Raw genomic sequence first — 23,733 nt, forward strand, 5'->3', positions numbered from 1 at the left:
CCCTGACCTTGGCTACACAGACGCTGGCGCTGTTTGCAGGACCTGTCACCTATGGCTCTCTGACCCTGCCGCTTTGAGCCCTTAAAAGGACTGCTAGAATGTGCTCTCCCTAAGCTGTCCAGCGCTGTGTATGCAGCGCATACAGCTGTATCGGCTATAGGACTCAGGAGGACGGAGCTGCGACAGTGATGTCTGACACCAAAGACGCAGAAGGCAGATAATGGCGTTCGTGAAGAAAATGTCCGGTTTTATAATGCAGGGACATGTGACATGCAGATCCTATCACACATGCCGTTGCTTCTCTGGCTCAAAGTCCACTTAGGTGTGTGTGTGTCTGTGATTGGCTGACATGCTGGCCCGCCCCACTACACGCGCGCGCTTAGGGAAGGAAGACAAGAAAAAAAAAAAAAAAATGGCGATCGCCATTATAGAAACAGCAGTGATCTGAAGGCGCTGTTCACGCACACTATACACTGAAATGTCATAATAGTTTGATTCACAGAGTGACTTACACTATTACAGCAGAAACCAAGCTAGGATTTAGCTGTTTTTTGGCTGCTAGAACCGTTCTCGAACGTTTCTAGAACTATCGAGCTTTTGCAAAAAGCTCGAGTTCTAGTTCGATCTAGAACATGCCCCAAAATCACTCGAGCCGCGAACTGGAGAACCACGAACCACGAACAGCGCTCAACTCTAGTGCCCACGTGTGTGCGCCCTGCACCGCAGCGTAACGTCACCGCATGTCCGCTGCAGAGCGCAGCTGAAAAGCTCCATTCTGAAACTTTGGTGACTGCAGAATTCGTGCGCTCTGCATGCTGCCTCTCCCATAGACAGAATGGACACAGCATGCAGAGCGCACGGAATAAGTGACATGTTGCTTTTAGAACGCTGTGGTTTGGCAGCATGCAAAGCCCTGCATTCTAGAACGCCACGTGGGCACGGATTATGCACAATCTTCATAGATTGTGCAGGGGACGCATGCAGTTACGCTGCGGTGCAGGACGCATGCAGTTACGCTGCGGTGCAATACGCACATGTGGGCACAGAGCCTATTTTTGTCTTTGTCCTATTTAACTAAAGTGGCACAAAATTTGCACCAAAATAACTGGTGAGTAGTGTTGAGCGGACCCGGATCTGAAAAATCCGGATCCGCACGGTTCAAGGTTCCGATCCGAGTCCGAGCAGTACCCGGGATCCGGGGTGCACGATCCGGATCCGTTTTTTTTTTTTTTTTTCTGTCTCTCTGTGTCTCTCTCTCTGTCTCTCTGTGTCTCTGTCTCTCTATCTCTGTCTCTCTGTGTCTCTCTCTCTCTCTGTCTCTGTTTCTGTTTCTCTCTGTGTCTCTGTCTCTCTATCTCTGTCTCTCTTTCTCTGTCTCTCTGTGTCTCTGTCTCTGTTTCTGTCTCTCTCTGTCTCTCTCTGTCTCTCTATCTCTGTCTCTGTGTCTCTCTGTCTCTCTCTCTCTGTCTCTCTCTCTCTCTCTCTGTCTCTCTATCTCTGTCTCTCTGTGTCTCTCTCTCTGTCTCTCTCTCTGTCTCTCTCTCTCTCTGTCTCTCTGTGTCTCTATCTCTCTCTCTGTCTCTCTATCTCTGTCTCTCTCTCTCTGTCTCTCTGTGTCTCTATCTCTTTCTCTGTCTCTCTATCTCTGTCTCTCTGTGTCTCTCTCTCTGTCTCTCTCTCTCTCTCTGTCTCTCTGTGTCTCTGTCTCACTGTCTCTCTATCTGTCTCTCTCTCTCTCTCTGTCTCTCTGTGTCTCTGTCTCTCTCTCTGTCTGTCTCTGTTTCTGTCTCTCTCTGTCTCTGTCTCTCTGTGTCTCTGTCTGTCTCTGTCTCTCTCTCTCTGTCTCTCTGTGTCTCTGTCTCACTGTCTCTCTGTCTCTCTCTCTGTCTCTCTGTCTGTCTCTCTCTTTCTGTCTCTCTCTGTGTCTGTCTCTCTCTGTCTCTCTATCTCTGTGTCTATGTGTGTCTCTGTCTCTCTGTGTCTCTGTCTGTCTCTGTCTCTCTCTCTCTGTCTCTCTGTGTGTCTCTCTCTCTGTCTCTCTATCTCTGTCTCTCTCTCTCGCTCTCTCTTTCTCTCCCGGACTTCGGCGTCAACCCGATCCGGATCCGTTTTTTTTTTTTGTCTCTGTCTCTCTCTCTCTCTTTCTCTCTCTCTCTCTCTCTCTCTCTCCCAGACTTCGGCGTCAACCCGATCCAGATCCGTCGGTCCAGGATTATAGCCGATCCGCTCCAAATTTTCACTACATTGGAGCCAAATTTTGCTACTGGTAATTGATGAATCAGTAGAAAACACGTAAAAAATAAAACCACAGAAAAAACCAAGCAGTCGTCCGGTATAACACGGGATTTAACAAAAGGCACAAAATAAAAGAATAAGATGCAAATAAAAAGCAGGAGACTAGAAAATAGGTGCAAGTGCAGTAATGACCGGCCCCAATGTCCGTGCAATGTCGGGTTTATTTTTGCCATTGAGTCGCCCCCTCCACAGATCGCGCCACGTTTCCTCAGATCACTGAAGCCTCTGAGTTTTCATATCTGAAAACAAAAGCCTTTAATCTCCGGCTCGTCGTCCTCGCTGGTGAGATTGTGTTCTGCGCAGTCCGGCTCGTCGTCCTCGCTGGTGAGATTGTGTTCTGCGCAGTCCGGCTCGTCGTCCTCGCTGGTGAGATTGTGTTCTGCGCAGTCCGGGTCGTCGTCCTCGCTGGTGAGATTGTGTTCTGCGCAGTCCGGCTCGTCGTCCTCGCTGGTGAGATTGTGTTCTGCGCAGTCTGGCTCGTCGTCCTCGCTGGTGAGATTGTGTTCTGCGCAGTCCGGGTCGTCATCCTCGCTGGTGAGATTGTGTTCTGCGCAGTCCGGCTCGTCATCCTCGCTGGTGAGATTGTGTTCTGCGCAGTCCGGCTCGTCATCCTCGCTGGTGAGATTGTGTTCTGCGCAGTCCGGCTCGTCTTCCTCGCTGGTGAGATTGTGTTCTGCGCAGTCCGGCTCGTCGTCCTCGCTGGTGAGATTGTGTTCTGCACAGTCCGGCTCGTCGTCCTCGCTGGTGAGATTGTGTTCTGCGCAGTCCGGCTCGTCGTCCTCGCTGGTGAGATTGTGTTCTGCGCAGTCCGGCTCGTCATCCTCGCTGGTGAGATTGTGTTCTGCGCAGTCCGGCTCGTCGTCCTCGCTGGTGAGATTGTGTTCTGCGCAGTCCGGCTCGTCGTCCTCGCTGGTGAGATTGTGTTCTGCGCAGTCCGGCTCGTCTTCCTCGCTGGTGAGATTGTGTTCTGCGCAGTCCGGCTCGTCGTCCTCGCTGGTGAGATTGTGTTCTGCGCAGTCTGGCTCGTCATCCTCGCTGGTGAGATTGTGTTCTGCGCAGTCCGGCTCGTCTTCCTCGCTGGTGAGATTGTGTTCTGCGCAGTCCGGCTCGTCTTCCTCGCTGGTGAGATTGTGTTCTGCGCAGTCCGGCTCGTCGTCCTCGCTGGTGAGATTGTGTTCTGCGCAGTCCGGCTCGTCGTCCTCGCTGGTGAGATTGTGTTCTGCGCAGTCCGGCTCGTCGTCCTCGCTGGTGAGATTGTGTTCTGCGCAGTCCGGCTCGTCGTCCTCGCTGGTGAGATTGTGTTCTGCGCAGTCCGGCTCGTCGTCCTCGCTGGTGAGATTGTGTTCTGCGCAGTCCGGCTCGTCGTCCTCGCTGGTGAGATTGTGTTCTGCGCAGTCCGGCTCGTCGTCCTCGCTGGTGAGATTGTGTTCTGCGCAGTCCGGCTCGTCGTCCTCGCTGGTGAGATTGTGTTCTGCGTAGTCCGGCTCGTCGTCCTCGCTGGTGAGATTGTGTTCTGCGCAGTCCGGCTCGTCATCCTCGCTGGTGAGATTGTGTTCTGCGCAGTCCGGCTCGTCGTCCTCGCTGGTGAGATTGTGTTCTGCGCAGTCCGGCTCGTCGTCCTCGCTGGTGAGATTGTGTTCTGCGCAGTCCGGCTCGTCGTCCTCGCTGGTGAGATTGTGTTCTGCGCAGTCCGGCTCGTCGTCCTCGCTGGTGAGATTGTGTTCTGCGCAGTCCGGCTCGTCGTCCTCGCTGGTGAGATTGTGTTCTGCGCAGTCCGGCTCGTCGTCCTCGCTGGTGAGATTGTGTTCTGCGCAGTCCGGCTCGTCGTCCTCGCTGGTGAGATTGTGTTCTGCGTAGTCCGGCTCGTCGTCCTCGCTGGTGAGATTGTGTTCTGCGCAGTCCGGCTCGTCATCCTCGCTGGTGAGATTGTGTTCTGCGCAGTCCGGCTCGTCGTCCTCGCTGGTGAGATTGTGTTCTGCGCAGTCCGGCTCGTCGTCCTCGCTGGTGAGATTGTGTTCTGCACAGTCCGGCTCGTCGTCCTCGCTGGTGAGATTGTGTTCTGCGCAGTCCGGCTCGTCGTCCTCGCTGGTGAGATTGTGTTCTGCGCAGTCCGGCTCGTCCTCCTCGCTGGTGAGATTGTGTTCTGCGCAGTCCGGCTCGTCGTCCTCGCTGGTGAGATTGTGTTCTGCGCAGTCCGGCTCGTCGTCCTCGCTGGTGAGATTGTGTTCTGCGCAGTCCGGCTCGTCTTCCTCGCTGGTGAGATTGTGTTCTGCGCAGTCCGGCTCGTCGTCCTCGCTGGTGAGATTGTGTTCTGCGCAGTCCGGCTCGTCGTCCTCGCTGGTGAGATTGTGTTCTGCGCAGTCCGGCTCGTCGTCCTCGCTGGTGAGATTGTGTTCTGCGCAGTCCGGCTCGTCGTCCTCGCTGGTGAGATTGTGTTCTGCGCAGTCCGGCTCGTCCTCCTCGCTGGTGAGATTGTGTTCTGCGCAGTCCGGCTCGTCGTCCTCGCTGGTGAGATTGTGTTCTGCGCAGTCCAGGGATGTTTGTAGGTCACCTTCTCCTGAAATCAATTGTTTTAGCATCTGGAAATACAATTTCACTTCTGTTGCTTGTTGAAAGAAACAATCCAGAAAATGTCAGTAATTAGAGGGGCTGTAAAGTGAGAGTGCCATCAGCCCATCCAGAACTCTGGAGAGAGCGGAAAAGCTCCCAAATGTCAGCGTACAGCAAATCTACTGAGCTGGTATCGGGGTCTCCCCCTGACGGCAGACGAGAGTCCGGTGTGTGCGACCTGCTGAGCCGGACCTCTTCAGACCCGAGATCCACCACCAACAGAAGTGTCAGCAGCGTAATGCCCTCCGGGGGCTCGTGCACTAGAGCCCACCTGAAAATGATCAGAATGCACAGCAGTGTCCGCACCAGATTGCTGTGCACAAGGTCAGATAGCAGATAACGGCATCCTAGCCCTGTCTGTTTTCCACTGGTTTTTTTGTATGCGTTTTTCTGCCAGAGGATGCATTTTTTGCTGAAGAAACAAAACTGCAGTGTGCGCACATAGCCTAAGGCCTCGGGTCCAATAAAACATCGGATTGCTCTCTCTAGTGCAAAACTATGGTGCAGTGTCCATCTGCGATTGATTTCTCCCCCCATAGCGGCATTCAGAATGAATCGCAGTATGCGGCATTTGGCAACGAATCTCTGCTCACACGCTCCCATATTGGTCTATGGGAGAGTGTGAAACCTCACACTGCACTCTCACGTCATCTGACCGCAATGCGATATACGCAGAGACAGACAGCGGAGGAGATGGGGAGAAAGTGCCCCTCCCAAGATAGGATCACAGTCACATGACCCTTGGATGACGCCCTCAGCAGTCAATGCTCTCGCACCAGAAGCTATGCGCAAGTGGAACCGAGACCTTTGGCTGGATTCACACGATGGTATGGCATCCGATCCTTGGCTCCCTCTTTGCTGTGAGCGTGAGCTGAGTGTCATGCAACTGTGATGTGATCCTACGATCGGACCACAGGTAAGGATGAGGGGGTGGGCACTGCGGAGGAGCGGGCGGGATTCATCTCCTCCATTGTCAGCTGGGATTATCACACTGCACTCCGATATCATCCGAGTGCAGTCCGATGTTTCACTCGCACCCATGGACTTGTATGGGTGCGAGTGACACAGCTCTCGCAGACAATCGCAGCATGCTGCGGCTTTTCTCTCATCCAGAATCTGGATAAGAAAAAAACTGATCATCTGCTCTCCCTCGTTAACTAACTGGTCCGAGTGCAATGCGACATTTTCTCGCAATACACTAGTCCAATTGATACGCTCATGTGAGTGTACCTTAAGGTCATGTTCGCCCCTTTGGTCTGTGGCCATGGTCACCCCTTTGGTATGTGGTTGCATTTGCCCCTTCAGTCTGTGGCCACGTTTGCCCCTTCAGTCTGTGGCTGCGTTCTCCCCCTCATTCTGTAACCACGTTCGCCCCTTCAGTCTGTGGCCACGATCTCCCCTTCAGTCTGTGGCCACGGTCTCCCCTTCAGTCTGTGGCCACGGTCTCCCCTTCAGTCTGTGGCCATGGTCTCCCCTTTAGTCTGTGGCCACGGTCTCCCCTTCAGTCTGTGGCCACGGTCTCCCCTTCAGTCTGTGGCCACGGTCACCCCTTCAGTCTGTTGCCATGGTCTCCCCTTCAGTCAGTGGCCACGGTCTCCCCTTCAGTCAGTGGCCACGGTCTCCCTTCAGTCTGTGGCCACGGTCTCCCTTCAGTCTGTGGCCACGGTCTCCCCTTCAGTCTGTGGCCACGGTCTCCCCTTCAGTCTGTGGCCACGGTCTCCCCTTCAGTCTGTGGCCACGGTCTCCCCTTCAGTCTGTGGCCACGGTCGCCCCTTCAGTCTGTGGCCACGGTCGCCCCTTCAGTCTGTTGCCATGGTCTCCCCTTCAGTCTATGGCCACGGTCTCCCCTTCAGTCTGTGGCCACGGTCGCCCCTTCAGTCTGTGGCCACGGTCGCCCCTTCAGTCTGTGGCCACGGTCGCCCCTTCAGTCTGTGGCCACGGTCGCCCCTTCAGTCTGTGGCCACGGTCGCCCCTTCAGTCTGTGGCCACGGTGGCCCCTTCAGTCTGTGGCCACGATCGCCCCTTTAGTCTGTGGCCACGGTCGCCCCTTCAGTCTGTGGCCACGGTCGCCCCTTCAGTCTGTGGCCACGGTCGCCCCTTCAGTCTGTGGCTTTCCATTGATTTCATGACTTTTTCTCTTCCTGTAGGAAACCTGAAAAGGGGATCCAGTATCTGATTGAGCGGGGCTTCGTGCCGGACACCCCAGTTGGAGTCGCTCATTTTCTCCTGCAGAGGAAGGGACTCAGCCGGCAAATGATCGGAGAGTTTCTGGGCAACCGACAGAAACAGTTCAACAGAGACGTCCTCGAGTGAGTACAAGTGTCAGAGCCATTATTCAGCCCTATATATAATGTATAGCAATCCTGGGGTGTAACCTGTGTGGCCGGATATATAATGTATAGCAATCCTGGGGTGTAACCTGTGTGGCCGGATATATAATGTATAGCAATCGTGGGGTGTAACCGGTGTGGCCGGACATATAATGTATAGCAATCCTGGGGTGTAACCTGTGTGGCCCTATATATAATGTATAGCAATCGTGGGGTGTAACCGGTGTGGCCGGACATATAATGTATAGCAATCCTGAGGTGTAACCGGTGTGGCCCTATATATAATGTATAGCAATCCTGGGGTGTAATCTGTGTGGCCGGATATATAATGTATAGCAATCCTGGGGTGTAACTTGTGTGGCCGGATATATAATGTATAGCAATCCTGGGGTGTAACCTGTGTGGCCGGATATATAATGTATAGCAATCCTGGGGTGTAACCTGTGTGGCCGGACATATAATGTATAGCAATCCTGGGGTGTAACCTGTGTGGCCGGATATATAATGTATAGCAATCGTGGGGTGTAACCGGTGTGGCCGGATATATAATGTATAGCAATCCTGGGGTGTAACCGGTGTGGCCGGATATATAATGTATAGCAATCCTGGGGTGTAACCTGTGTGGCCGGATATATAATGTATAGCAATCCTGGGGTGTAACCTGTGTGGCCGGACATATAATGTATAGCAATCCTGGGGTGTAACCGGTGTGGCCGGATATATAATGTATAGCAATCCTGGGGTGTAACCTGTGTGGCCGGATATATAATGTATAGCAATCCTGGGGTGTAACCTGTGTGGCCGGATATATAATGTATAGCAATCCTGGGGTGTAACCGGTGTGGCCGGACATATAATGTATAGCAATCCTGGGGTGTAACCGGTGTGGCCGGATATATAATGTATAGCAATCCTGGGGTGTAACCGGTGTGGCCGGATATATAATGTATAGCAATCCTGGGGTGTAACCTGTGTGGCCGGACATATAATGTATAGCAATCCTGAGGTGTAACCGGTGTGGCCCTATATATAATGTATAGCAATCCTGGGGTGTAACCTGTGTGGCCGGATATATAATGTATAGCAATCCTGGGGTGTAACTTGTGTGGCCGGATATATAATGTATAGCAATCCTGGGGTGTAACCTGTGTGGCCGGACATATAATGTATAGCAATCCTGGGGTGTAACCTGTGTGGCCGGATATATAATGTATAGCAATCGTGGGGTGTAACCGGTGTGGCCGGATATATAATGTATAGCAATCCTGGGGTGTAACCGGTGTGGCCGGATATATAATGTATAGCAATCCTGGGGTGTAACCTGTGTGGCCGGATATATAATGTATAGCAATCCTGGGGTGTAACCTGGGTGGCCGGATATATAATGTATAGCAATCCTGGGGTGTAACCGGTGTGGCCGGATATATAATGTATAGCAATCCTGGGGTGTAACCTGTGTGGCCCTATATATAATGTATAGCAATCGTGGGGTGTAACCGGTGTGGCCGGACATATAATGTATAGCAATCCTGAGGTGTAACCGGTGTGGCCCTATATATAATGTATAGCAATCCTGGGGTGTAACCTGTGTGGCCGGATATATAATGTATAGCAATCCTGGTGTGTAACCTGTGTGGCCGGATATATAATGTATAGCAATCCTGGGGTGTAACTTGTGTGGCCGGATATATAATGTATAGCAATCCTGGGGTGTAACCTGTGTGGCCGGACATATAATGTATAGCAATCCTGGGGTGTAACCTGTGTGGCCGGATATATAATGTATAGCAATCCTGGGGTGTAACCTGTGTGGCCGGATATATAATGTATAGCAATCCTGGGGTGTAACCTGTGTGGCCGGATATATAATGTATAGCAATCGTGGGGTGTAACCTGTGTGGCCGGATATATAATGTATAGCAATCCTGGGGTGTAACCTGTGTGGCCGGATATATAATGTATAGCAATCGTGGGGTGTAACCTGTGTGGCCGGACATATAATGTATAGCAATCCTGGGGTGTAACCTGTGTGGCCGGATATATAATGTATAGCAATCCTGGGGTGTAACCTGTGTGGCCGGATATATAATGTATAGCAATCCTGGGGTGTAACCTGTGTGGCCGGATATATAATGTATAGCAATCGTGGGGTGTAACCGGTGTGGCCGGATATATAATGTATAGCAATCCTGGGGTGTAACCGGTGTGGCCGGATATATAATGTATAGCAATCCTGGGGTGTAACCTGTGTGGCCGGATATATAATGTATAGCAATCCTGGGGTGTAACCTGTGTGGCCGGATATATAATGTATAGCAATCGTGGGGTGTAACCTGTGTGGCCGGATATATAATGTATAGCAATCCTGGGGTGTAACCTGTGTGGCCGGATATATAATGTATAGCAATCGTGGGGTGTAACCGGTGTGGCCGGATATATAATGTATAGCAATCCTGGGGTGTAACCGGTGTGGCCGGATATATAATGTATAGCAATCCTGAGGTGTAACCGGTGTGGCCGGATATATAATGTATAGCAATCCTGAGGTGTAACCGGTGTGGCCGGATATATAATGTATAGCAATCCTGGGGTGTAACCGGTGTGGCCGGATATATAATGTATAGCAATCCTGGGGTGTAACCGGTGTGGCCGGATATATAATGTATAGCAATCCTGAGGTGTAACCTGTGTGGCCGGATATATAATGTATAGCAATCCTGAGGTGTAACCTGTGTGGCCGGATATATAATGTATAGCAATCCTGGGGTGTAACCGGTGTGGCCGGATATATAATGTATAGCAATCCTGGGGTGTAACCGGTGTGGCCGGATATATAATGTATAGCAATCCTGGGGTGTAACCGGTGTGGCCGGATATATAATGTATAACAATCCTGGGGTGTAACCGGTGTGGCCGGGCATATAATGTATAGCAATCCTGGGGTGTAACCGGTGTGGCCGGGCATATAATGTATAGCAATCCTGGGGTGTAACCTGTGTGGCCGGATATATAATGTATAGCAATCCTGAGGTGTAACCTGTGTGGCCGGATATATAATGTATAGCAATCCTGGGGTGTAACCTGTGTGGCCGGATATATAATGTATAGCAATCCTGGGGTGTAACCGGTGTGGCCGGATATATAATGTATAGCAATCCTGGGGTGTAACCTGTGTGGCCGGATATATAATGTATAGCAATCCTGGGGTGTAACCTGTGTGGCCGGACATATAATGTATAGCAATCCTGGGGTGTAACCTGTGTAGCCGGATATATAATGTATAGCAATCCTGAGGTGTAACCGGTGTGGCCGGATATATAATGTATACCAATCCTGGGGTGTAACCGGTGTGGCCGGGCATATTAATGTATAGCAATCCTGGGGTGTAACCTGTGGGGCCGGACATATAATGTATAGCAATCCTGGGGTGTAACCGGTGTGGCCGGATATATAATGTATAGCAATCCTGGGGTGTAACCTGTGTGGCCGGATATATAATGTATAGCAATCCTGGGGTGTAACCTGTGTGGCCGGACATATAATGTATAGCAATCCTGGGGTGTAACCTGTGTGGCCGGATATATAATGTATAGCAATCCTGGGGTGTAACCGGTGTGGCCGGATATATAATGTATAGCAATCCTGGGGTGTAACCTGTGTGGCCGGACATATAATGTATAGCAATCCTGGGGTGTAACCTGTGTGGCCGGATATATAATGTATAGCAATCCTGGGGTGTAACCTGTGTGGCCGGACATATAATGTATAGCAATCCTGGGGTGTAACCGGTGTGGCTGGATATATAATGTATAGCAATCCAGGGGTGTAACCGGTGTGGCCGGATATATAATGTATAGCAATCCTGGGGTGTAACCTGTGTGGCCGGATATATAATGTATAGCAATCCTGGGGTGTAACCGGTGTGGCCGGATATATAATGTATAGCAATCCTGGGGTGTAACCGGTGTGGCCGGATATATAATGTATAGCAATCCTGGGGTGTAACCTGTGTGGCCGGATATATAATGTATAGCAATTCTGGGGTGTAACCTGTGTGGCCGGATATATAATGTATAGCAATCCTGGGGTGTAACCTGTGTGGCCGGATATATAATGTATAGCAATCCTGGGGTGTAACCTGTGTGGCCGGATATATAATGTATAGCAATCCTGGGGTGTAACCGGTGTGGCCGGATATATAATGTATAGCAATCCTGGGGTGTAACCTGTGTGGCCGGATATATAATGTATAGCAATCCTGGGTGTAACTGGTGTGGCCGGATATATAATGTATAGCAATCCTGGGTGTAACTGGTGTGGCCGGATATATAATGTATAGCAATCCTGGGGTGTAACCGGTGTGGCCGGATATATAATGTATAGCAATCCTGGGGTGTAACCGGTGTGGCCGGATATATAATGTATAGCAATCCTGGGTGTAACCGGTGTGGCCGGATATATAATGTATAGCAATCCTGGGGTGTAACCGGTGTGGCCGGATATATAATGTATAGCAATCCTGGGGTGTAACCTATGTGGCCGGATATATAAAGTATAGCAATCCTGGGGTGTAACCTGTGTGGCCGGATATATAATGTATAGCAATCCTGGGGTGTAACCTGTGTGGCCGGATATATAATGTATAGCAATCCTGGGGTGTAACCGGTGTGGTCGGATATATAATGTATAGCAATCCTGGGGTGTAACCGGTGTGGCCGGATATATAATGTATAGCAATCCTGGGGTGTAACCTGTGTGGCCGGATATATAATGTATAGCAATCCTGGGGTGTAACCGGTGTGGCCGGATATATAAAGTATAGCAATCCTGGGGTGTAACCTGTGTGGCCGGATATATAATGTATAGCAATCCTGGGGTGTAACCTGTGTGGCCGGATATATAATGTATAGCAATCCTGGGGTGTAACCTGTGTGGCCGGATATATAATGTATAGCAATCCTGGGATGTAACCGGTGTGGCCGGACATATAATGTATAGCAATCCTGGGGTGTAACCGGTGTGGCCGGATATATAATGTATAGCAATCCTGGGGTGTAACCTGTGTGGCCGGACATATAATGTATAGCAATCCTGGGGTGTAACCTGTGTGGCCGGATATATAATGTATAGCAATCCTGGGGTGTAACCGGTGTGGCCGGATATATAATGTATAGCAATCCTGGGGTGTAACCGGTGTGGCCGGATATATAATGTATAGCAATCCTGGGGTGTAACCGGTGTGGCCGGATATATAATGTATAGCAATCGTGGGGTGTAACCTGTGTGGCCGGATATATAATGTATAGCAATCCTGGGGTGTAACCTGTGTGGCCGGAGGCCGGTTATATAATGTATAGCAATCCTGGGGTGTAACCGGTGTGGCCGGATATATAATGTATAGCAATCCTGGGGTGTAACTTGTGTGGCCGGATATATAATGTATAGCAATCCTGGGGTGTAACCGGTGTGGCCGGATATATAATGTATAGCAATCCTGGGGTGTAACCGGTGTGGCCGGATATATAATGTATAGCAATCCTGGGGTGTAACCTGTGTGGCCGGATATATAATGTATAGCAATCCAGGGGTGTAACCGGTGTGGCCGGATATATAATGTATAGCAATCCTGGGGTGTAACCGGTGTGGCCGGATATATAATGTATAGCAATCCTGGGGTGTAACCGGTGTGGCCGGATATATAATGTATAGCAATCCTGGGGTGTAACCTGTGGGGCCGGATATATAATGTATAGCAATCCTGGGGTGTAACCTGTGTGGCCGGATATATAATGTATAGCAATCCTGGGGTGTAACCTGTGTGGCCGGATATATAATGTATAGCAATCCTGGGGTGTAACCTGTGTGGCCGGATATATAATGTATAGCAATCCTGGGGTGTAACCTGTGTGGCCGGACATATAATGTATAGCAATCCTGGGGTGTAACCTGTGTGGCCGGATATATAATGTATAACAATCCTGGGGTGTAACCGGTGTGGCCGGATATATAATGTATAGCAATCCTGGGGTGTAACCTGTGTGGCCGGATATATAATGTATAGCAATCCTGGGTGTAACTGGTGTGGCCGGATATATAATGTATAGCAATCCTGGGTGTAACTGGTGTGGCCGGATATATAATGTATAGCAATCCTGGGGTGTAACCGGTGTGGCCGGATATATAATGTATAGCAATCCTGGGGTGTAACCGGTGTGGCCGGATATATAATGTATAGCAATCCTGGGTGTAACCGGTGTGGCCGGATATATAATGTATAGCAATCCTGGGGTGTAACCTGTGTGGCCGGATATATAATGTATAGCAATCCTGGGGTGTAACCGGTGTGGTCGGATATATAATGTATAGCAATCCTGGGGTGTAACCGGTGTGGCCGGATATATAATGTATAGCAATCCTGGGGTGTAACCTGTGTGGCCGGATATATAATGTATAGCAATCCTGGGGTGTAACCGGTGTGGCCGGATATATAAAGTATAGCAATCCTGGGGTGTAACCTGTGTGGCCGGATATATAATGTATAGCAATCCTGGGGTGTAACCTGTGTGGCCGGATATATAATGTATAGCAATCCTGGGGTGTAACCTGTGTGGCCGGACATATAATGTATAGCAATCCTGGGGTGTAACCTGTGTGGCCGGATATATAATGTATAGCAATCCTGGGGTGTAACCTGTGTGGCCGGATATATAATGTATAGCAATCCTGGGATGTAACCGGTGTGGCCGGACATATAATGTATAGCAATCCTGGGGTGTAACCGGTGTGGCCGGATATATAATGTATAGCAATCCTGGGGTGTAACCTGTGTGGCCGGACATATAATGTATAGCAATCCTGGGGTGTAACCTGTGTGGCCGGATATATAATGTATAGCAATCCTGGGGTGTAACCGGTGTGGCCGGATATATAATGTATAGCAATCCTGGGGTGTAACCGGTGTGGCCGGATATATAATGTATAGCAATCCTGGGGTGTAACCGGTGTGGCCGGATATATAATGTATAGCAATCCTGGGGTGTAACCTGTGTGGCCGGATATATAATGTATAGCAATCCTGGGGTGTAACCTGTGTGGCCGGATATATAATGTATAGCAATCCTGGGGTGTAACCTGTGTGGCCGGAGGCCGGTTATATAATGTATAGCAATCCTGGGGTGTAACCGGTGTGGCCGGATATATAATGTATAGCAATCCTGGGGTGTAACTTGTGTGGCCGGATATATAATGTATAGCAATCCTGGGGTGTAACCGGTGTGGCCGGATATATAATGTATAGCAATCCTGGGGTGTAACCGGTGTGGCCGGATATATAATGTATAGCAATCCTGGGGTGTAACCTGTGTGGCCGGATATATAATGTATAGCAATCCAGGGGTGTAACCGGTGTGGCCGGATATATAATGTATAGCAATCCTTGGGTGTAACCGGTGTGGCCGGATATATAATGTATAGCAATCCTGGGGTGTAACCGGTGTGGCCGGATATATAATGTATAGCAATCCTGGGGTGTAACCTGTGTGGCCGGATATATAATGTATAGCAATCCTGGGGTGTAACCGGTGTGGCCGGATATATAATGTATAGCAATCCTGAGGTGTAACCTGTGTGGCCGGATATATAATGTATAGCAATCCTGGGGTGTAACCTGTGTGGCCGGATATATAATGTATAGCAATCCTGGGGTGTAACCTGTGTGGCCGGATATATAATGTATAGCAATCCTGGGGTGTAACCGGTGTGGCCGGATATATAATGTATAGCAATCCTGAGGTGTAACCTGTGTGGCCGGATATATAATGTATAGCAATCCTGGGGTGTAACCTGTGTGGCCGGATATATAATGTATAGCAATCCTGGGGTGTAACCTGTGTGGCCGGATATATAATGTATAGCAATCCTGGGGTGTAACCTGTGTGGCCGGACATATAATGTATAGCAATCCTGGGGTGTAACCTGTGTGGCCGGATATATAATGTATAGCAATCCTGGGGTGTAACCTGTGTGGCCGGATATATAATGTATAGCAATCCTGGGGTGTAACCTGTGTGGCCGGATATATAATGTATAGCAATCCTGGGGTGTAACCGGTGTGGCCGGATATATAATGTATAGCAATCCTGGGGTGTAACCTGTGTGGCCGGACATATAATGTATAGCAATCCTGGGGTGTAACCGGTGTGGCCGGATATATAATGTATAGCAATCCAGGGGTGTAACCGGTGTGGCCGGATATATAATGTATAGCAATTTTGGGGTGTAACCTGTGTGGCCGGATATATAATGTATAGCAATACTGGGGTGTAACCGGTGTGGCCGGATATATAATGTATAGCAATCCTGGAGTGTAACCGGTGTGGCCGGACATATAATGTATAGCAATCCTGATGTGTAACCGGTGTGGCCGGGCATATAATGTATAGCAATCCTGGGGTGTAACCGGTGTGGCCGGATATATAATGTATAGCAATCCTAGGGTGTAACCGGTGTGGCCGGATATATAATGTATAGCAATCCTGGGGTGTAACCTGTGTGGCCGGATATATAATGTATAGCAATCCTGGGGTGTAACCTGTGTGGCCGGATATATAATGTATAGCAATCCTGGGGTGTAACCTGTGTGGCCGGAGGCCGGTTATATAATGTATAGCAATCCTGGGGTGTAACCGGTGTGGCCGGATATATAATGTATAGCAATCCTGGGGTGTAACCTGTGTGGCCGGATATATAATGTATAGCAATCCAGGGGTGTAACCTGTGTGGCCGGATATATAATGTATAGCAATCCTGGGGTGTAACCGGTGTGGCCGGATATATAATGTATAGCAATCCTGGGGTGTAACCGGTGTGGCCGGATATATAATGTATAGCAATCCTGGGGTGTAACCTGTGTGGCCGGATATATAATGTATAGCAATCCTGGGGTGTAACCTGTGTGGCCGGATATATAATGTATAGCAATCCTGGGGTGTAACCTGTGTGGCCGGATATATAATGTATAGCAATCCTGGGGTGTAACCTGTGTGGCCGGAGGCCGGTTATATAATGTATAGCAATCCTGGGGTGTAACCGGTGTGGCCGGATATATAATGTATAGCAATCCTGGGGTGTAACCTGTGTGGCCGGATATATAATGTATAGCAATCCTGGGTGTAACTGGTGTGGCCGGATATATAATGTATAGCAATCCTGGGTGTAACCTGTGTGGCCGGATATATAATGTATAGCAATCCTGGGGTGTAACCTGTGTGGCCGGAGGCCGGTTATATAATGTATAGCAATCCTGGGGTGTAACCGGTGTGGCCGGATATATAATGTATAGCAATCCTGGGGTGTAACCTGTGTGGCCGGATATATAATGTATAACAATCCTGGGGTGTAACCGGTGTGGCCGGATATATAATGTATAGCAATCCTGGGTGTAACTGGTGTGGCCGGATATATAATGTATAGCAATCCTGGGTGTAACTGGTGTGGCCGGATATATAATGTATAGCAATCCTGGGGTGTAACCGGTGTGGCCGGATATATAATGTATAGCAATCCTGGGGTGTAACCGGTGTGGCCGGATATATAATGTATAGCAATCCTGGGGTGTAACCGGTGTGGCCGGATATATAATGTATAGCAATCCTGGGGTGTAACCGGTGTGGCCGGATATATAATGTATAGCAATCCTGGGGTGTAACCTGTGTGGCCGGATATATAATGTATAGCAATCCTGGGGTGTAACCTGTGTGGCCGGATATATAATGTATAGCAATCCTGGGGTGTAACCGGTGTGGCCGGATATATAATGTATAGCAATCCTGGGGTGTAACCGGTGTGGCCGGATATATAATGTATAGCAATCCTGGGGTGTAACCGGTGTGGCCGGATATATAATGTATAGCAATCCTGAGGTGTAACCGGTGTGGCCGGATATATAATGTATAGCAATCCTGGGGTGTAACCTGTGTGGCCGGATATATAATGTATAGCAATCCTGGGGTGTAACCGGTGTGGCCGGATATATAATGTATAGCAATCCTGGGGTGTAACCTGTGTGGCCGGATATATAATGTATAGCAATCCTGGGGTGTAACCGGTGTGGCCGGATATATAAAGTATAGCAATCCTGGGGTGTAACCTGTGTGGCCGGATATATAATGTATAGCAATCCTGGGGTGTAACCTGTGTGGCCGGATATATAATGTATAGCAATCCTGGGGTGTAACCTGTGTGGCCGGACATATAATGTATAGCAATCCTGGGGTGTAACCTGTGTGGCCGGATATATAATGTATAGCAATCCTGGGGTGTAACCTGTGTGGCCGGATATATAATGTATAGCAATCCTGGGATGTAACCGGTGTGGCCGGACATATAATGTATAGCAATCCTGGGGTGTAACCGGTGTGGCCGGATATATAATGTATAGCAATCCTGGGGTGTAACCTGTGTGGCCGGACATATAATGTATAGCAATCCTGGGGTGTAACCTGTGTGTCCGGATATATAATGTATAGCAATCCTGGGGTGTAACCGGTGTGGCCGGATATATAATGTATAGCAATCCTGGGGTGTAACCGGTGTGGCCGGATATATAATGTATAGCAATCCTGGGGTGTAACCGGTGTGGCCGGATATATAATGTATAGCAATCCTGGGGTGTAACCGGTGTGGCCGGATATATAATGTATAGCAATCCTGGGGTGTAACCGGTGTGGCCGGATATATAATGTATAGCAATCCTGGGGTGTAACCGGTGTGGCCGGATATATAATGTATAGCAATCCTGGGGTGTAACCTGTGTGGCCGGATATATAATGTATAGCAATCCTGGGGTGTAACCTGTGTGGCCGGATATATAATGTATAGCAATCCTGGGGTGTAACTTGTGTGGCCGGATATATAATGTATAGCAATCCTGGGGTGTAACCGGTGTGGCCGGATATATAATGTATAGCAATCCTGGGGTGTAACCGGTGTGGCCGGATATATAATGTATAGCAATCCTGGGGTGTAACCTGTGTGGCCGGATATATAATGTATAGCAATCCAGGGGTGTAACCGGTGTGGCCGGATATATAATGTATAGCAATCCTGGGGTGTAACCGGTGTGGCCGGATATATAATGTATAGCAATCCTGGGGTGTAACCGGTGTGGCCGGATATATAATGTATAGCAATCCTGGGGTGTAACCTGTGTGGCCGGATATATAATGTATAGCAATCCAGGGGTGTAACCTGTGTGGCCGGATATATAATGTATAGCAATCCTGGGGTGTAACCTGTGTGGCCGGATATATAATGTATAGCAATCCTGGGGTGTAACCTGTGTGGCCGGATATATAATGTATAGCAATCCTGGGGTGTAACCTGTGTGGCCGGATATATAATGTATAGCAATCGTGGGGTGTAACCGGTGTGGCCGGATATATAATGTATACCAATCCTGGGGTGTAACCTGTGTGGCCGGATATATAATGTATAGCAATCCTGGGGTGTAACCTGTGTGGCCGGATATATAATGTATAGCAATCCTGGGGTGTAACCTGTGTGGCCGGACATATAATGTATAGCAATCCTGGGGTGTAACCTGTGTGGCCGGATATATAATGTATAGCAATCCTGGGGTGTAACCGGTGTGGCCGGATATATAATGTATAGCAATCCTGGGGTGTAACCTGTGGGGCCGGACATATAATGTATAGCAATCCTGGGGTGTAACCTGTGTGGCCGGATATATAATGTATAGCAATCCTGGGGTGTAACCGGTGTGGCCGGATATATAATGTATAGCAATCCTGGGGTGTAACCTGTGTGGCCGGATATATAATGTATAGCAATCCTGGGGTGTAACCTGTGTGGCCGGATATATAATGTATAGCAATCCTGGGGTGTAACCGGTGTGGCCGGATATATAATGTATAGCAATCCTGGGGTGTAACCGGTGTGGCCGGATATATAATGTATAGCAATCCTGGGGTGTAACCTGTGTGGCCGGATATATAATGTATAGCAATCCTGGGGTGTAACCTGTGTGGCCGGACATATAATGTATAGCAATCCTGGGGTGTAACCTGTGTGGCCGGATATATAATGTATAGCAATCCTGGGGTGTAACCTGTGTGGCCGGATATATAATGTATAGCAATCCTGGGATGTAACCGGTGTGGCCGGACATATAATGTATAGCAATCCTGGGGTGTAACCGGTGTGGCCGGATATATAATGTATAGCAATCCTGGGGTGTAACCTGTGTGGCCGGACATATAATGTATAGCAATCCTGGGGTGTAACCTGTGTGTCCGGATATATAATGTATAGCAATCCTGGGGTGTAACCGGTGTGGCCGGATATATAATGTATAGCAATCCTGGGGTGTAACCGGTGTGGCCGGATATATAATGTATAGCAATCCTGGGGTGTAACCGGTGTGGCCGGATATATAATGTATAGCAATCCTGGGGTGTAACTTGTGTGGCCGGATATATAATGTATAGCAATCCTGGGGTGTAACCGGTGTGGCCGGATATATAATGTATAGCAATCCTGGGGTGTAACCGGTGTGGCCGGATATATAATGTATAGCAATCCTGGGGTGTAACCTGTGTGGCCGGATATATAATGTATAGCAATCCAGGGGTGTAACCGGTGTGGCCGGATATATAATGTATAGCAATCCTGGGGTGTAACCGGTGTGGCCGGATATATAATGTATAGCAATCCTGGGGTGTAACCGGTGTGGCCGGATATATAATGTATAGCAATCCTGGGGTGTAACCTGTGTGGCCGGATATATAATGTATAGCAATCCAGGGGTGTAACCTGTGTGGCCGGATATATAATGTATAGCAATCCTGGGGTGTAACCTGTGTGGCCGGATATATAATGTATAGCAATCCTGGGGTGTAACCTGTATGGCCGGATATATAATGTATAGCAATCCTGGGGTGTAACCTGTGTGGCCGGATATATAATGTATAGCAATCGTGGGGTGTAACCGGTGTGGCCGGATATATAATGTATACCAATCCTGGGGTGTAACCTGTGTGGCCGGATATATAATGTATAGCAATCCTGGGGTGTAACCTGTGTGGCCGGATATATAATGTATAGCAATCCTGGGGTGTAACCTGTGTGGCCGGACATATAATGTATAGCAATCCTGGGGTGTAACCTGTGTGGCCGGATATATAATGTATAGCAATCCTGGGGTGTAACCGGTGTGGCCGGATATATAATGTATAGCAATCCTGGGGTGTAACCTGTGGGGCCGGACATATAATGTATAGCAATCCTGGGGTGTAACCTGTGTGGCCGGATATATAATGTATAGCAATCCTGGGGTGTAACCGGTGTGGCCGGATATATAATGTATAGCAATCCTGGGGTGTAACCTGTGTGGCCGGATATATAATGTATAGCAATCCTGGGGTGTAACCTGTGTGGCCGGATATATAATGTATAGCAATCCTGGGGTGTAACCGGTGTGGCCGGATATATAATGTATAGCAATCCTGGGGTGTAACCGGTGTGGCCGGATATATAATGTATAGCAATCCTGGGATGTAACCTGTGTGGCCGGATATATAATGTATAGCAATCCTGGGGTGTAACCTGTGTGGCCGGATATATAATGTATAGCAATCCTGGGGTGTAACCGGTGTGGCCGGATATATAATGTATAGCAATCCTGGGGTGTAACCTGTGTGGCCGGATATATACTGTATAGCAATCCTAGGGTGTAACCTGTGTGGCCGGATATATAATGTATAGCAATCCTGGGGTGTAACCGGTGTGGCCGGATATATAATGTATAGCAATCCTGGGGTGTAACCGGTGTGGCCGGATATATAATGTATAGCAATCCTGGGGTGTAACCTGTGTGGCCGGATATATAATGTATAGCAATCCTGGGGTGTAACCTGTGTGGCCGGACATATAATGTATAGCAATCCTGGGGTGTAACCGGTGTGGCCGGATATATAATGTATAGCAATCCTGGGGTGTAACCGGTGTGGCCGGATATATAATGTATAGCAATCCTGGGGTGTAACCTGTGTGACCGGATATATAATGTATAGCAATCCTGGGGTGTAACCTGTGTGGCCGGATATATAATGTATAGCAATCCTGGGGTGTAACCGGTGTGGCCGGATATATAATGTATAGCAATCCTGGGGTGTAACCTGTGTGGCCGGACATATAATGTATAGCAATCCTGGGGTGTAACCTGTGTGGCCGGATATATAATGTATAGCAATCCTGGGGTGTAACCGGTGTGGCCGGATATATAATGTATAGCAATCCTGGGGTGTAACCTGTGTGGCCGGATATATAATGTATAGCAATCCTGGGGTGTAACCTGTGTGGCCGGATATATAATGTATAGCAATCCTGGGGTGTAACCTGTGTGGCCGGATATATAATGTATAGCAATCCTGGGGTGTAACCGGTGTGGCCGGATATATAATGTATAGCAATCCTGGGGTGTAACCGGTGTGGCCGGATATATAATGTATAGCAATCCTGGGGTGTAACCTGTGTGGCCGGATATATAATGTATAGCAATCCTGGGGTGTAACCTGTGTGGCCGGATATATAATGTATAGCAATCCTGGGGTGTAACCGGTGTGGCCGGATATATAATGTATAGCAATCCAGGGGTGTAACCGGTGTGGCCGGATATATAATGTATAGCAATCCTGGGGTGTAACCTGTGTGGCCGGATATATAATGTATAGCAATCCAGGGGTGTAACCGGTGTGGCCGGATATATAATGTATAGCAATCCTGGGGTGTAACCGGTGTGGCCGGATATATAATGTATAGCAATCCTGGGGTGTAACCTGTGTGGCCGGATATATAATGTATAGCAATCCTGGGGTGTAACCTGTGTGGCCGGATATATAATGTATAGCAATCCTGGGGTGTAACCTGTGTGGCCGGATATATAATGTATAGCAATCCTGGGGTGTAACCTGTGTGGCCGGATATATAATGTATAGCAATCCTGGGGTGTAACCTGTGTGGCCGGATATATAATGTATAGCAATCCTGGGGTGTAACCGGTGTGGCCGGATATATAATGTATAGCAATCCTGGGGTGTAACCGGTGTGGCCGGATATATAATGTATAGCAATCCTGGGGTGTAACCGGTGTGGCCGGATATATAATGTATAGCAATCCAGGGGTGTAACCGGTGTGGCCGGATATATAATGTATAGCAATCCTGGGGTGTAACCTGTGTGGCCGGATATATAATGTATAGCAATCGTGGGGTGTAACCGGTGTGGCCGGATATATAATGTATAGCAATCGTGGGGTGTAACCGGTGTGGCCGGATATATAATGTATAGCAATCCTGGGGTGTAACCGGTGTGGCCGGATATATAATGTATAGCAATCCTGGGGTGTAACCGGTGTGGCCGGACATATAATGTATAGCAATCCTGGGGTGTAACCGGTGTGGCCGGATATATAATGTATAGCAATCCTGGGGTGTAACCTGTGTGGCCGGATATATAATGTATAGCAATCCTGGGGTGTAACCGGTGTGGCCGGATATATAATGTATAGCAATCCTGGGGTGTAACCTGTGTGGCCGGGCATATAATGTATAGCAATCCAGGGGTGTAACCTGTGTGGCCGGGCATATAATGTATAGCAATCCAGGGGTGTAACCTGTGTGGCCGGATATATAATGTATAGCAATCCTGGGGTGTAACCTGTGTGGCCGGGCATATAATGTATAGCAATCCAGGGGTGTAACCTGTGTGGCCGGATATATAATGTATAGCAATCCTGGGGTGTAACCGGTGTGGCCGGATATATAATGTATAGCAATCCAGGGGTGTAACCTGTGTGGCCGGATATATAATGTATAGCAATCCTGGGGTGTAACCTGTGTGGCCGGATATATAATGTATAGCAATCCTGGGGTGTAACCGGTGTGGCCGGATATATAATGTATAGCAATCCTGGGGTGTAACCGGTGTGGCCGGATATATAATGTATAGCAATCCTGGGGTGTAACCGGTGTGGCCGGATATATAATGTATAGCAATCCTGGGGTGTGGCCGGATATATAATGTATAGCAATCCTGGGGTGTAACCGGTGTGGCCGGATATATAATGTATAGCAATCCTGGGGTGTAACCGGTGTGGCCGGATATATAATGTATAGCAATCCTGGGGTGTAACCGGTGTGGCCGGATATATAATGTATAGCAATCCTGGGGTGTAACCGGTGTGGCCGGATATATAATGTATAGCAATCCTGGGGTGTAACCGGTGTGGCCGGATATATAATGTATAGCAATCCTGGGGTGTAACCGGTGTGGCCGGATATATAATGTATAGCAATCCTGGGGTGTAACCGGTGTGGCCGGATATATAATGTATAGCAATCCTGGGGTGTAACCGGTGTGGCCGGATATATAATGTATAGCAATCCTGGGGTGTAACCGGTGTGGCCGGATATATAATGTA

At 49.0% G+C, this 23,733-nt stretch overlaps 1 protein-coding gene across 6 annotated transcripts in view; it reads left to right on the top strand.

Annotated features, from left to right (window-relative positions):
• IQSEC1 (IQ motif and Sec7 domain ArfGEF 1) overlaps positions 1-23,733 on the top strand; it is a 1,387,106-nt gene that overhangs the window by 1,286,274 nt on the left and 77,099 nt on the right. For all 6 annotated transcript variants that reach the window (XM_075321245.1, XM_075321244.1, XM_075321240.1 and 3 more), the window contains one exon: positions 7,053-7,214. In XM_075321245.1, coding sequence (XP_075177360.1) covers positions 7,053-7,214 — 162 coding nt within the window. The remainder of the gene's footprint in view (positions 1-7,052; positions 7,215-23,733) is intronic.

The sequence above is a fragment of the Anomaloglossus baeobatrachus genome, chromosome 8 (genome assembly GCF_048569485.1).
Source record: "Anomaloglossus baeobatrachus isolate aAnoBae1 chromosome 8, aAnoBae1.hap1, whole genome shotgun sequence".
Taxonomy (NCBI): Eukaryota; Metazoa; Chordata; class Amphibia; order Anura; family Aromobatidae; genus Anomaloglossus; species Anomaloglossus baeobatrachus.